The sequence below is a fragment of the Bos grunniens genome, chromosome 13 (genome assembly GCF_055505025.1).
Source record: "Bos grunniens cultivar Pamir isolate PY7600 chromosome 13, Bosgru_T2T1.0, whole genome shotgun sequence".
NCBI classification, from domain to species: Eukaryota; Metazoa; Chordata; class Mammalia; order Artiodactyla; family Bovidae; genus Bos; species Bos grunniens.
The window spans coordinates 58351281-58368069 of NC_141177.1; the positions used below are offsets into that span (position 1 = coordinate 58351281).

Below are 16789 nucleotides of genomic sequence, written 5' to 3' on the forward strand. Positions count from 1 at the left end.
ACGACCATACCAAAAAAAAAAAAACTGGATCTCACCAGGTGGTATTTCTAATCAATGGTGAAACGATTAATTGTACAGTCAAGGGTAGTGGCACCATTGATTAGCTTCTTAGAAAAAGAAATAAAGCTGGGTCCCTATAAAACTTCTCACTTCAACACAAACTTCAGAAGGGTCAAATATTACAACCTAGGAAAGTTAAACTCTAAAGAAAAGTAAAAAGGGCCTGGATTTGATCTCTGCTCAGGGAACTAGATCCTACATGTCACAACTATGACCTGGCCCAGCCAAATAAATAAATAAAAATACTAAGAAAAGAAGCAGAGTATGGAACAACTGCATATAATTTATAGAAATATAGAAAGAAGCCAGGCATATATCTGGGGCTTTCCATGAAGTGCAGTGGTAAAGAATCTGCCTGCCAAAGTAGGAGACACAAAAGATGTGGGTTCAAACCCCGGGTTGGGAAGATCTGCAGTAGGAGCACACCACTCCAGTGTTCTTGCCTGGAAAAAGAGTCGGACACGACTAAGCGCTGAGCACACACATGCATGTTATCTGCTGGGACATGCATGTACCACCTTTAGAAATGATCCAACAAGAGATTAACAATAGTTACTTTTAGAAAGAGGAACCGAGAATTGAAGGCAGAAGCTTTTAATTTTGTGGGTGTATACATGGCTTCAGGTATGATTTGAAGGCTTTACCATGTACCTACATCACAGCTGGGTTTCCCAGGTGTCGACAGTGGTAAAGAACCTGCCTGCCAATGCAGGAGACGCAAGAGACGTGGGTTCGATTCCTGGGTTAGGAAGATTCCCTAGAGGAGGGCATGACAATCCACTGCAGTATTCTTGTCTGGAAAATCCCACGGACAGAGGAGCCTGGTGGGCTACAGTCCATGGGGTCACAAAGACTTGGACATGACTGAGCATGAGCAGGCATAGTTTGTCTTCCTGATTTAATTCCCTAAAGTTTTCCCAGGAGTGTTGGGTTCAGATAAGGGAGACGCTATACTTATCTAGAAGTGGAAGCAATGAGGTAAACATCCAGTCTCACTGAAAAGAAAAACAAAAGAATTCAACTCCAGATAGTGATTTAAATACAATTTAAAAACAACTCTGTGAAGTCTCTTTCAGGAATAGAGGAGGAGTAATCACCTTGGCATGACAATCTTCCAAGCCATCTCATGACTATCAATTCAACTGGGGTTAATAAAGATTTTGCCAACATGCAGAAGACATGAGGGAATCCTATTGCGTATGATGACAGAATGCTTCCAGAAAGAAAACGTTAATTTGTAAGTTGGGGCACTGAGCCCCACTTTAGCCCAGGAAGAATGCATTTCCTTTGCATAATGATGGCTGGTTATTTTGACAGGAGAAGGAAAAAGATAACAAGCAGCGCTAATTCATATGGACTTGGCAGCCTACTGAGCATAACACATATACACAGTTAGGAAAAAGTAAAGCAATCAGATCAGAGGATTTGCATTTTGATGGATTAGATGACAGAGAACTCTCTCCAAGTAACATGCGTCAGACACATTTTCACAGTATCTCTCACACACACAGGCAAAGAATATTCCTGCCACTAACAAGCTGGATTGAATGCTGAGATACTTCTGCTTACTTGAACATAATTTCCAAGCAAAGCCTATGATTCCTTATAAGATGGATATCAAGGAAGAAAAGAACAGTCAACTAAATGTGAGACAGTGAACTCAATGACAGAGGGTGCTGTCTGGAGAGTTCTTGTGGTGGCAGCTTAAGGCCAAAGAAGACTCCCAGGAATAAATTTTGCCAAACAAGATTTCTCCTGTTTGGGTCAGAGGAGACTTGCCTGACCTCAGCCCTGTGGTGGTTGCCATGGGGATGGGAGGGGAGAGATGGGGGTTGGGACGAAATAACACAACCCTTGTGGTTGAGCTCATGCTTCTCCAGGACAGATGCCAAACCAGGCAGCCCCCTTTCCTCCTGGATACCCAAAGGCCTGGAGATCAAGTCCTGATTAGGCTCTCCTTTCATTCTTCTCATTTAAAAATAATTATTATTACTTTTGAATTATTTTTTGGCTGTGCTGAGTCTTAATTGTGGCATGCAGGCTTAGTTCAGGCATGTGGGGTCAAGTTCCCTGATGAGGGATCGAACCTGAGCCGCTGTATTGAAAGCGTGGAGTCTTAGCCACTGGACCACCAGGGAAGTCGCATAGATTCTCCTCTCCTTCCACATAGAACTGCACAACCTACAAAGTAGGTCTTTTTACTGATATCATGATACTATGAACCCTTGGAATTAGCTACTCTGATGAACACATTCTCAACAGTCACTCTATTATCCTGGCAAGCGGGGACAGTGGAGAGAATACGGCATCAGAGGAAAGGAGAAACTGCCCTGTGAGATGAACACTGTCTTTGGTGGGATCCTGTTATCCTGCACGTCAAGAGATAGTCATGCAGGATAGCCTCCACACAGTCATGACCCCTGCTGCTGCTAAGTTGCTTCAGTCATGTCTGACTCTGTGCAACCCCATAGACGGCAGCCCACCAGGCTCTTCTGTCCACGGAATTCTCTAGGCAAGAGTTCTGGAGTGGGTTGCCATTTCCTTCTCCAAGTCATGACCCCTAAATGCAATCAAACTGTGCAAAATACTAAAAGACTCAGGTACCCTGGTGTAGCCCTGGTCTAGAACCTTCTCAGTGTGCCATCCTGTGTGAGTGGACTGGCCTCAGGATCTTCACTTTCTTTCCTCTAACATAGTGATAATACCCAGTGGAGAGCTGTGAAATTACACTTGAAACACATGTAAAGCACGTTATCTGGTCCCTAGTTACTGGTACAAATAATACCAGAATTCCTGAGTATCATCTTACCTGGGAGTTTGCTAGCGTCTGAACCGACTCACTCAATAGGTCCATGGAAGGCTGAAGTCAAGCCCTAAACGTGCTACTATGACAGTAAGAGAGAAAATCCTTTACAAAGGACGGCACAGGATTTCTTTCCACTCAGAAGGCTAATTTTCTTTAAACAGAAAATTTATTTATTTATTTAAATAATTGATTTATTTATTTTGGCTGTGCCAAATCTTAGTTCCCCCACCAGTGATCGAACCTGTGCTCCCTGCAGTGGCAGCATGGAGTCTTAACTACTGTGCTGCCAGGGAAGTCCCTAAATTGAAATTTTAGATTTAGGTAATAACTAATGAGCAGCTTCCCAGGTGGCATAACGGCAAAGAATCTGGCTGCTAATGTGGAAGACATGGGTTTGATCTCTAAGTTGAGAATATTCCCTGGAATAGGAAATGGCAACCCACTCCAGTATTCTTGCCTGGAAAATCCCATAGACATGTAAGCCTGGTGGGCTGCAGTGCAAAGGGTCACAGAGAGTCAGACAAGACTACGTGACTGAGCACACACATGCAGTAACTAACGAACTGTGATGAAGATTTTTTCGAATGGACAAAAAGTGGGAAAAATATGTTCAATGACTAAACTGCAGTGTTACAATCGAGAAAAAAACATATTTTCTATGCTCATGAAGAGATATCTTGAGACTTCCCCAGTGGTCCAGTGGCTAAGACCCCACGCTCCCAATGCAGAGGGCCCAGGTTCAATCCCTGGTCAGGAAATTAATAGAGGCCACATGCCTCAACCAAGAATTCACATGTCCCAACCAAGACCCAGTGCAGTCAAATAAATAAACAAATATTAAAAAAAAGAGAGATATGTCTAAAAAGGGATAATATCTGTTAAAAAAAAAAAAAAGAAGAAGAAGTTAGGAAGAGATGGAGAAGGTATGGGAAGATAAAGGATTATCTGCGAAGCTACTCTGTGTACCTGATTCCTATCAGGGTCTTTCGCGTGTAACATTACATTCAGTTTACACAATCCTGAGAAAAATGTGTTTCTTCAATTTATAGATAAGGAAATCAAGCTTGAAAATTTGCTTTAAAAAGCTAGTTCAGGAACCAAACTGGATCTAAATGTGTCACTTGGACTCAAAGTTTTCCTTCTCCATGTAAATGGAATTTATTCTAGAGATATTGGTTTACATTTTTTTAGACATCCTTGTAAAAGAGTTTCTACATGATTCTGTTATGATGAAATTACTCTTCCTTAAGAGTTATTTGTATCATAAGAGTCAATTTTGTCTCATTTTCAAAGCCACAAGAAAAGAATCTAGGAAATAAACTTAAAATATCTTAAACTGATGACCATTTAAAAGGAACATGTATTATTTCTACAGCCAGGAAGAATATATAAACTTATACCATGTGAAAAGAAAACCCACTTCAAACCAGTTTTAGGTTAGACACAGAGGAATGCCTTGAGCATCCAGGTCAAAATGATAAAGTACGCTCAATATCTGAAAAACGTGACAGTTGCCTCTCTCTGAAGGATTAAACTCAGCCCAGCTTGAAGGCATGAATCATTTCATGAGGTTCTTTCCAGCATGGGCACATCCTACACGACTTGCAGAGTCTCTCTCTGTCCTCCAGAAAGGGCCATTGAAGTCATTCACTTCACTGCCGTTTAGATGTGACCCTTAGGATTGAGGGACGCAGGCTAAGAAGGTTGCTGTAAGTTTCATAATGAGATGTTAAGTGTTTGGAAAGAAAGTGAAAGTTGCTCATTCCTGTCTGACTCTTTGAGACCCTATGGACTATAGCCTGCCAGGCTCCTCTGTCCATGGAATTTTCTAGGCAAGAATACTGGAGTGGGTTGCCATTTCCTTCTCTAGGGGATCTTCCTGACTCAGGGATTGAACCCAGGTTTCTTGAATTGCAGGCAGATTCTTTATCATCTGAGCAGCCAGGGGAGCCCAAGTATTCTGAAAGGTACAGACAAAGGCCTTGTATTTTGGACACTAGAATCTCCTGGGAAGGTCCATGAAAGAATCCTTGACAGAAGAACCTAGAAAAAGACCCACACCGGGGACAAAGACTATGCCTCACTTCTGAAGACTCTAAGGCTGGATTCAACATGTGTTGGTTGTCTTCTAGACCTCAAACTCACTTAAATTTAGAAAACATTTTGAGAGTTTTCTAAAAATGTCCTATTCATTGCTGAAAATGGCAAAAAGTCTAGGAAAAAAGCAAATGAAAAATGTGAAGTCTGCAGATTAACCAATTCCTATGCATCTTGCTCCCACAAAGTGAGGTATGCACGGACAGTCCAACCCAAGATGGTAAGCCATAGGTCATGGAAGAAATAATGGATACACAGCATTCTTTTTCCAGACCCCTTTCGAAGCATCAAAATGGCACTCCATCATTATCAGGAAGTCTTTGGTTTCTAGTAAGAAACAGCTTATGAGATGTGGTATTATCTTTCAAAAATGCATTTCTTATAAATATATTTTTTAAATTACTGAAAGGAATAAATTAGTGAAAATTCAGTAGAGCACTAATAACAGAAACAAAACCACACTACGGAATCTCCCAGAGTCTGGTCCAGATGATGACTAACAAATCCCACGGTTTTCACAATAGCGTGTAAAGCACTGTTGAAAATGTTGTCAATCACTGGTTTGGGTCACTGAGTAATTTGGAGTAAAAGCTGTGAAAGGATCTAGGTGAGGCAATGCTTCCTGTGCTTGCTATGTTCTAGAGGAAGCACCTGAGGATATTTATGGTGGGACAGGGGACATGGGAACTTCGATGGCAGCCTTTGTCTGTACATGTAAATGTTCTCATTTGAAAATAATATTTTCTATCTTTTGAAAATAATGTTTTTATTGTGGCAAAGTATATTACATAAAACTTACCTTTTTAACCACTCTTAAGTGTCCAGTTTTGGCATGAAGCACATTTGCACTGTTGTGCATCAGCGTCATCTTTTTCAGCTTTCCCCAGTGAAACCATAGCCTTTAATCGCCAACTCCCATACTCCTTTCCCCCCAGTCCCTGGTAACCACCATTTCACTTCCTCTCTCTAGGAATGGGACCATGCTAGAAATCTCCTATGAGTTGGAATCATGCAATATTTGAAAGTCTCATTTGCTGAAGACCGTCCTTTCCTCATTGAACAATCTTGGCATTCTTGTTGAAAATCATCTCAATAAAAAATTTTTTAATAGCATTTTCTAAGCAAGCAACTCTGTCAAGCACAAAACAGAGTCTGTACCTTGTCTGAAAGCAAAACCTGCCCAGCGCTTTATATTTAACTGTAGATAATGCAATAAACAATGCGGTCCTCCTGCCCTGTGCCAGGCCCTGGGTAAATCGCAGGCCATGGACGCAGTACTGAACTGGATGGGGTCATAGCACCCTCGTCCATGTTGTAAAGGGTGACACAGACACAGAAATCCACACTGAAGATCCTGTGGGCTACGTGCAGGGTTAGGAGGTCTGCACCCTTTCTAAGGCAAAACAGCCAAGACCCTACACTGCTTGTTTTGTACAAAAAGTGTTTGCCAAATATAATTCTTAGATGCCGTGTGCTGTGCTGCGCTCAGTCGCTTCAGTAGTGTCCAGCTCTTTTGCATCCCAATGGACTGTAGCCTTCCAGGCTCCTATGTCCATGTAATTCTTCAGGCAAGAATACGGAGTGGGCTGCCATACCCTCCTCTAGGGGATCTTCCCAACCCAGGAATCAAACCCTCTTCCCTTGTGTCTCCTGCAATGGCAGGCAGGTTCTTCACCACTAGCACCACCGGGGAAACCCTAATTGTTTAGATACCCTTGGCCAAAGGCAAAACCGGACAGTAGAAAAAACAGCTGAATTTCCTACTGTCTGAATATGTTCTTCATGTTCTTTTCTCACTAGAGGTCCATTACCAGGGGGAATGGCAATAGGAATGCACTCATTTAAAGTGTACAACTGGGGACTTCCAGTTAAGTCTCCGAGCTTCTACTGCAGAGGGCAGGAGCTTAATTCCTGGTTGGGGAACTAAGACCCTGAATGCCGCGTGGTGTGGCCAAAACAACAACAAACCCCTAGAGTATACACCTGGGCACAGAAAATGTAGCCAATATTTTATAATAACTTTAAATGAAGTACAACCTATAAAAATACTGAATGACTATGTTGTACAAATATAATATGGTAAATCAATTATATTTCCAAAAATAAATAAATAAGGCTTTAAAAATTGCAAAAAAAAAAAAAAAGGGGACTTCCTTGGTGGTCCAGTGGTTAAGAATCCAGCTTTCAGTGCAGGGGACACAGATGCCATCCCTGGTGGGCTTTGAGGAACAACTAAGCCCTCAAGCCACAGCTATTGAGCCTGAGAGCTTCAACTAGAGAGAAGCCCATGAGCTGCAACAAGGATCCTGAGTTCTGCTTCTAAGACCTGACACAGCCAAAAATAAGTACATACATATATAAATATTTTTCAAAACTTCAGTACCTAGTACTCATCTTTTTAAAAAAACTGCAAAGCAGGTACACAATTTAACGGCATTTAGAATATTCACAGGGTTGGACAACCACGATGGCAGTCATATTCAGAAACCCCACGCCTACTAGCACTCACTTCCCGTCTCCTCTTAACTTTCTCGGCCTCAGGCAACTACCAGTTTACTGTTTATCTCTGTGCATTTGCCTGTTTTGGACATTTCACAGTAAGTAGAATCATATAATATGTGATTCTCTCTGAATGGCATAATGTTTTCAAAATATATCCATGATGTAACATGTATCAATACTTCATTCCTTTTTATTGCCAAATACTATTCCACTGTATTGCTGCTGTTGTTTAGTCACTAAGTCATGTAGAGATACCACTCTTTATTTATTCATTCATTAATTGATGGACATTTGGGTTATTTCCACTTTTTGTTAATTATGAATAATGTGGTTAGGGACATTCAAGTACAGTTGTGTGGATCCCATTTACATTTCACAAGATGATTAGAGAGGACATCCTTTGATTCAAATAACAGACAATTTCAGCAACAGGACTTGAACAAAATGCTCAAGATCGGGAAATCCATTTTAGTGATATTCTAGCCTCTGCAGTCCATGGGGTCACAGAGTTGGACACAACTGAGCGACTGAACTGAACTGAGCCTCTAACAAATCATTCTAAAAATGACAACCTTCTGAGCCCACAACTTAAGTCATACTTCATTCCACGTTATCATTCATTCTACAAATATTACAACTGCGTGCCAGGTAATGGGTTGGAACTGAAGTCACGATGGTGAACAAGATAGACTTTGTCCATTTACAGAGCTGAGCGGCATCAAGGAGACTGTTAATTGAGCAAACAAATATAATAAAAGCTTATAAATACTACCATAAAAGACTTACACAGCCATTAGAAGGCAGCTAAACACACAGCTGTAGTAGGAAGAGGAAAATGCCAATAAAACCAATACAAATATATATAGGACTTCCCTGGGGGTCCAGTGGCTAAGACTCCATGCTCCCAATGCAGGGGGCCTGGGTTCAATCCCTGATCAGGGAACTAGATTCCATATGCCTCAACTAAGAGTTAGAATGCCACAACTAAAGAGCCCAAGTGCTGCAAAAAAGATCAAAGATCCCGTGTGCTGCAAGTAAGGCCTGGCACGGCCAAATAAATAAATAAAAATAAATATTAAAAAAAAATACACTCAGTTGAAAGCGATTCCAAGGTTCATCTCCTTTGCCGCCTAGTTAATATCAAAGTCAAACATTTTATAAATGTATCAAATGTACTCATCCCCAAAATACAATTGCTCATACTTTTAAAGATCTCTTAGAAGGAAACATACATTGTTCCTCACAACCTTATCTCAACATTTTATAAGGGTCATACAATCTTTAAATCTATTCCAAATCCTTTATTCAGGTAAGTCTTTGCCCTCCTTTTCATCAGAAGAAATATAAAACATATCACTAATGTGGCTTTTTTAAAAAGTCCTTCAGATACTTAACATTAATAACATCACTGGGGACTTCCCTGATGGTCCAATGGTTAAGACTCTGTGCTTCCAATGCAGGGGGTGTGGGTTCAATCCCTGATCAGGGAATTAAGATCCTGGCAGGCCAAAAAAATTAAAAAAAAAAAAAAAAGTCACTTTATTTGAGTTTTGTTTCACCTGGGCACTTTATTTTTCCCAATTTGTTAACCATCCTTATGACTCTTTTCAATGACTTCACTCTTATTGCAGAGCTAAGACTAGATCCTTGCTTACCCAAGGCTAAGACCTGAACTTACTACAAGGTCCTCTGTTACCTGATCTTGTAGGTTGGCCTATTGATTTTGAGCTTTATACCTACAAGACCTCTCTTAAACTATTCTTAGAAGGTAGTTGGCCCACAAAAAAGGCAACTTGCAGGGCTCAGAAAGAAACCAACTCAACACTGCTTTGGGTAAAAAACAAACCATCAGATAAACTCAAAATGTATGCCTTCTAAGCATGCATTCAAATCAGGACCATCATGATGCTAACATATGAAAATGCAAGTATTCTCCTACGCCCACTACCCTTCTGCCCTGACCTTATCTTCCACTACTTCATTTATAACCATGCCTCCCAAATGGCCAAGACCATCTTGACCTAAATCGCTCCCTTCTCCCCATTCCCACCAGCAGCCTGGTCATGTTCTGTGTTTCCTGCACATCTTACAGATTATAGAATATTTTGAATAAGCACTGGATCTGGTACTGATCCCTTTTCAACTGTCTCACTATGACCCTTTTTACCCATTGCACCAAGAATATTAGTTTCTATTTAAACACACTTTCAATATGCTCCGACGGGTAGCCACTTAGCTCAAGATTTGTGTAGTGAAAAATAATCACTTCTGGGACTTTACTGGTAGTCCGGTGGTGAAGGCATCGAGCTCCAAATGCAGGAGGCCCAGGTTCCATCCCTGTTCAGGGAACTAGACCCATAAACAACAACAACACACACACACACACACACACACACACACACACACACGCAGCCTGCTAAAAGAGCCTTCCTCCAGCTCTTCTGATAATGTTCCCTACTCCAGCTCAAGACTACCAGATTCTACTAAAACAATGAAGTTATGCTTCTATGCAGGGGAAAAGAGTAGACAACTTGGCCTATCGATGTCATTTAAAACCAACTCCTTCCTCTGGGGAACAGAGAAACAACATTTCCCTGTCTTGTTGTTTCTGATGTACTTAAAGAAGGTCTCCCCTGATGTGTTTTGAAAGTTGCTTTTCATTTCCTGCTCGAGCTCTGCTGCTGTTTCTTGGTCCTCCTTCTCGGCCCTCTGCCAGGCCCCTGCTTGGCACAGCATTCCTGTTCAGGTCTCGGCTATTCAAGCACTTCTTTGCTCATCCCATTGGGTTTCCTCCTACTTTCCCTACCTTCCTGAGACTGGCCTCTTATGTTTCCTGTACCTAAGTTTCATTAAAGCACAGTCAGGACCGCAGGATTCTCCTATCTTTTTCTATTCAACCTCTGTAGTGAGAGTTTCCTCGTAAATACCTGAAATCCACTTTCACAGATTCAGGTGTATTAATACGGCTGATGCTTAGCCACTGAAGATCCTACGACTAACGTCTTTTGCAATCAGACATGCATCTAATGCTACGTTTGTAACAGGCATCTTCGTGGACTTTTCTGTTTTCTTCTCTAAAACGACCCCGCTGTTTCTCTAGGAGTTGATATGGATCCATAAGGCAGAAGAGGGCAAGGAGTCCCCTGACACCACCCAGATAGATGACAGGGTCAGAGGTTCAGAAAGCCTGCACTCCTCTTAATGAGAGATCTGCATCAGGATTCCTTGGAAGGGTTCCCTTCGCCTTTTCTAAAAAGTTTCTTTGGAAACTATGCGCTTCCTGACTGATGACCTCCGTTTATATCTTCTTAAGTCACTAAAAGAGTTGTTCAAAGGCTCAAACAGCCTTACTTTTAAGTTCCTAGTTATTCTTAAAACAGTCCATGCTTTTGAGTCTCATGTAAGTCACACATGAGACAAATCAAACAAGGCCTTAAGTCAACAAGAGAGATTCTTTTACCCTTATTTTTCCTTATTTTTAAAAAGTATTTCCTGTATTTTAGGCAAACCCATGAAACCATATTCGCTTAGTGCATTTGCCTAAGTGCATTTTCCATTATTATTTCTTTGCTAGCTAATGGCTTATTCTCCAAACCTGCTCAAGATCCTTTCGGTAGCATATTAATATTCAGTAATCAAATAATTACCTCTTATTGAGCACCTACACTGGGAGAAAAAGGCACAGCACTAACTACATTATATGAATATACTTAGATGTCAATAAAGCCAGTATCATAAGTATTCTTAATCTTAATTAACTGGTGAGAAGATGAAGACTCTGAGAAGTTAAATAACGTCTGGTTTGCTAAATACAGGAGTGTTTACACTCAACTTCCCACTGATGTGCTCCCTTAGAGCTGTCCTTAGAGGGGACACTCTATCACTGCTCCCTTAGGTCTGTAAAGGGCTAATTATCCAACAAGAGATGTTCTTACGTCTTAAGACAATTTATCTTTCTTCTTTGGCTCTAGAACAAGGGGAGTACTCTATAGGGTCTTACCCAGAGAAGAGATTTTTTTCATTAAGAGTACAAGAAGTCTTACTTTCCTCTGAGTAACAAGCACAATGCGATGGATAGTTTAATACAGTATGAATGAATATGTTATAAATTGTAACAGTGCTATTAGTAAATCCTATCAAACAATATCATTAGCTTTGAATCTTGGAAAGATACATACAAAAGGACAGTGATTTCCTACCTCACGCTGCAAATTCAATTAACAAAACTGGGACCCCAGCTTATACAGAGATATATACGGAGACCAGTTCAGCACATGGAATCACAGAGGTCCTAAGATAAGCTATAAATAGAGACATAAATGTGGGTCTCAAAAATAAAGAGACAAAGCTATATTTAATTACACTGTTCCTGAGGACATTTTGTAGCTATGAAGAGAAGAGGGATACAGTCATGGAAATCTGAAAACAGGATATCAATTACTCATTTATTCCTAGTAAATAAAAAATAAGGACACTGACATCTCTGTTAACAGAGCTGTTTGACTGCTCAGTGGCCCCAGTTTGGGTCCCAATCAGAGCGTCACAGGGTCACACACAAAGATGACTAACATTCCAGGACAGAGGGCACCAGGACCACACGCAGCAGATGGAGACATCAGGTCCCAGAACGCTGGAACTGAAAAAATACAATACACAGACCGAAGATTACACTCTTTAGGACCAGGGGTGCAATCCTGGCTCTGCCACTTGTTCTGATCCCAGGGAAGTTATACATACCCGCTGTGCCTCTATTCCTTCATCAGTGAAATGGGAATCAGAACAAAAGTAAGTAAAAAACAGAGGGTACTGGGGACTGCCCCAGCAGTCCAGCGGTTAAGACTCCACCTTCCAATACAGTGGGCACGGGTCTGATCCCTAGTCAGGGCCTAGGGTCCCACATGCCACATTGCCATTGTTTTTATTCAGCTGCTCAGTTGCGTCTGACTCTTTGCGACCCTGTGGGCTGTAGCATTCCAGGCTTTCCTGTCCTTCACCATCTCCTGGAGTTTACTCCAACTCATGCCATGTGGTGTGGCCAAAAATCTTTTTTTAAAAAAAGGGTCTTGAGAGGTATTACTACATAATAATATGTAAAGCATGGAGGACTCAATGAGCAATTCTCTTACATTTATACTGAAAGGGGACTTTACACAAATTGAGAAAATAGCAAAAAAGCATAATTAAAAATCACATATGTAACCACATTTTAGTAAAGACTGTTAAACATCTCACTTTCTCGATATGCCAAAACTGAGTATCACAGTGATGCAAGTCTGTCGAACTAGTACTTATGAAACATCGGTAACTGGCATCTTACTTTGCCTTGTGAAGATAACACCCATGAAAGGTTTTTTAAAAAATGCTGACAAGGGGCTTGCTTGGTGGTTCGGTGGCTAAGACCATTCTCCCAATGCAGGGGGCCCAGATTTGATCCCTGCTCAGGGAACTAGATCCCACATGCCGAAACTAAGACTTCACATGCAGCCATGAAGATAGAAGATGCTGCATGCAACAACGAAGACTCAGCGTGGCCAAATAAATACATATTTTTTTAAATAAATAAGATTCTGACAATACCTAGGCTATTTTTCACCAAAGAAGAAGCAATATCAATTTAGAAGACTACCACTAGCTTGCATCCTTTCTTAAATAAATGTGATGAGTTTGCACTTTTCATCTTTCAGAAAACAAAAACCAAACATTTTATGCTATCTTGAAATGTCAAGAAACAAATATAACCAATGAAAGGAAGTCTAAAAGTGGTATGCACAAAACAGTTCCAATGTGGACAAAAATTTGCCATCTTACTCTGCTTAAAATTATTAAGCATCATTAACACACCATCAGCTGTTGCATATCACTCTCTTCCCTAGTTACTCACAAGACACCATTCTATCTCAACTGTACCCTTCCTTATGTAAGAGAATTTTGAGAACCAGTATTAATTCATATAATTGGGAGAGGAACCAAATCAATTTCTATTTATTTCCATTTCCTCCTAACTGCAAAATAAGAATGCCACAAACCAGTCTGTGGACAGCCCATTTTCGAAACTGCAAAAACAGAAGAGTAGGAAAATCCATTTTTGTTTGAGATAATACGTGACCAACAAATCAAGAAGCATGACATTTAATAACACAGCCCTGTTCACATCTATTCGTTTTTGGTAACCATGCCCTTCACACCTTTACATTTGAGAAATGTTAGAGCTCGCTGGAAAAAATGAATTAGATAAGTACAACACCTGTGTTACAAAGCCTTTGTCAGATTTGCTCAAACTAAGCTCTCATAAGTATTTGTATGGCATGAGCTAGACCAAAATATTCCACCATCAAAAAAAAAAAAGCATTATTTTTAATTCTTAGCTGGGGAAAGGGTAGAGGAAGCAAGTAGAATTTTTGTGAGTTAAGGTTCTCACCTATAAAATGTTAATTTCCAGCTCCTAAAGATTTGTAAGATAACAGCTTATAGGAAGGAAAATTTCCAATTTACAACATCTAACAGCATCAATCCAACTACTCCAGTGAAGAAACAGCTTGATGGAAAAGATAAAGAAGTAAAAAGTGAATGTAAAGTAAGGTCCCTTTACTTTCTCAGGTATTCAAAGTCCTCATAATCAGCTGTCCCCAACCCTTTTGGCATCAGGGACCAGTGTTATGGAGTAGTTTCAGGATGATTCAAGCACACATTTATTGGGCACTTTATTTCTGTTATTTTTACATTATGATATATAATGAAATAATTATACAACTCACCATAACGCAGAATCAGTGGGAGCCCTTAGCTGGTTTTCCTGCAGCTAGACGGTCCCATCTGGGGGTGATGGGAGAGCGATGGGGAGCGGCTGTAAATACAGATGAAGTGTCTCTCATTTGCCTGCCCACCGCTCACCTCCTGCTGTGCGGCCCAGCTCCTAACAGGCAAGGACCAGTACCAGTCCACAGCCTGGGGGTCGGGGACCTCTGCTCACAAGGGGACTTTCATCCACACAGTCCTGGAACTTGCTGAAATAGGAACAATGCTCCCTGCAAGGCCTTAGGGTAAGTTGTGGCTCCTTTAATTGGTATATTTACAACTTAAATAGTGTGTTTCTGGGGCTCACTGCTGAGTTGTCATCATTTCATACACATGAAAAGATTTCAATGTCTAACAACAATAATAATTTCATATCTTTAAAAATTAACAAACATCTTATAGCCATTAAAAATAAAATGACATTAAATAATAAAAACTACTATTTTAAAGGGGCTTCCCTGGTAGGTCAGCTGTTAAAGAATCCACCTGCAATGCAGGAGACCCCAGTTCTATTCCTGGGTTGGGAAGATCCCCTGGAGAAGAGATTTGTCAAAAGATACAAAGTCATTTCTGTCTACCTGTAGGACAGGATTTTTTTTAATGCTTTTTGAACTTTTTGAATTTCCCTAATGGATGTGATTTACTTTAAAAAATTATTTCCAGAGGACTAGATATTAATTCTCACCTTTACTGTGATTTGCTTTTCAAATGAGTAAAAAGGAAATTTTTTAAAGGGACAGATTTTTTTCCATTTATTAAAAACACTTGAGCTTTACAAACATTACTAGCTTCAAAGTGAACGAAGGATGATAAACAGGGACTTCCCTGGTGGTCCACTGGTTAAGAATCCACTTTCCAGCACAGGGGATGAACGTTCAATCCCGGGTCAGAGAAATAAGATTCCCACATGCCTCAGGGCAACTGAGCAATGCTCCTAGTGAAGCCCACCTGTCACCATGGAGACCCAACACAGACCAAAAAGAAAAGGATGCTAAACAAACAAATCTACTTTTATCATCTCTCCAACTGCTAACATAGACTTTTAATAAAAATCATGCTCCCAAGGTTTTCCCTGATATGAGAATTTGGATATTGGATCTATGGACATCCATCTTCTCCACCAAGTAGCCTCAGGACATTTGGCCACACAGGGCATGGTTTAAACAGTGCACAGTCATACAGATTGAAGGCATAATGATGAAACCATCAAAAACACTTTCCAATGATCCTTGACCCAACAGGAATCTTATCCTTCAAGCTCAATCCACCATCCACTTCATCATACCCAATTTAGATTCTGTGGTCCAGCTTCATGAGCAATTCCTTGCAACACCTTCATCTGCCTGACCCTCTGTTGCACTAGTCTGGCAATCCATGCAGTTCCAGTCAGGACTTCCCTGGTGGTCCAGTGACTAAGAATCTGCCTGCCAAGGCACGGGACGTGGGTTCTACCCCTGATCCAGGAACTAAGATTCCCACGTGCTGCAAGGCAACTGAGGCCGTGAGCCACAACCAGTGAGCTCACATGCCCTGGAGCCCGTGCTCTATAACAAGAGAAGCCCAAGCACCGCAGCTAGAGAGCAGCCCCCGCTTGCTGCACTAGAGAAAGCCCACTCCAACCACGAAGACCCAGTACAGCTGAAAAGAAAACAAATTCAAAACAAATACAGGTTTAACCTATTTCCCATTGAGCTGCTAAAACTGCTGGAAGGAAAAAAACAAAAACAAAAACTCACACAACTCTGTTTAATGGTCTTAATTTCTTTAACATAAATCTCAAACTTAACTCTGCTAAATGATTCTTCTATGCTTTCCTCATGATTTCACTCTTTTATTTTCCAAGATTACAATCTATTTCATAGAGGTTTTTTCTCCCCTCAAACTTCCAATATCCTCTTCTTACTCTTAGCTGATCACCTCGCTTTCTGTGTCACTGACAGGTGAGAACTACTTCACCCTCTCACCCTCATCCACCAGATTTACGTGCCCACAGATGATGCCTTCCTGGCTGCAAAGATGGAAAAGCTGTCTCTGTTCCTAAGGCTAAGCCTCCCACTAAATCCCAAGGCTTTGTTCAGTTTCTTCCCTCCTACAATCACACACTTCTTTTCTCTAGATCATTCTCAGGAGCATACAAGCTTATTTTTAACACTGTTCATCTTAAAAACCAAAATTGATCATTTTATGTTCATGATTCCCTTTAACTATATAACCCAATGATATACATATGTATGCATGAGGTCTTGTGACCCCATGGACTGTAGCCCACCAGGCTCCTCTGTCCATGAAGATCTCCAGGCAAAGAATACTGGAGTGGGTTGCCATTCCATTCTCCAGGAAATCTCCCAACTCAAGAGATCAAACCCAGTCTCCCGCATCGCAAGCAGATTCTTTACCGTCTGAGCCACACACACACACACATATATATGTTTGGTGAAGTGAAACAAAACATTATAGCTCTTACAAAGATGACCTATCCTTTCCCTGAGTAGCTCTAAGTAAGTGAAAACCAAGTAATTTTCAGGGAAG

At 40.9% G+C, this 16789-nt stretch overlaps 1 protein-coding gene across 39 annotated transcripts in view; it reads right to left on the bottom strand.

The window, feature by feature from the left end:
* Positions 1-16789, bottom strand: part of KIAA1217 (KIAA1217 ortholog) — an 820709-nt gene that overhangs the window by 212014 nt on the left and 591906 nt on the right. For 2 of the 39 annotated variants that reach the window (XM_086334378.1, XM_086334377.1), the window contains exon 3: positions 14221-14309. The exons of the other annotated variants lie outside the window; for them this stretch is intronic. In XM_086334378.1, the coding sequence (XP_086190504.1) occupies positions 14221-14223 (3 nt within the window). In that variant the 5' untranslated portion in view covers positions 14224-14309. The remainder of the gene's footprint in view (positions 1-14220; positions 14310-16789) is intronic. 39 annotated transcript variants of the gene reach the window in all.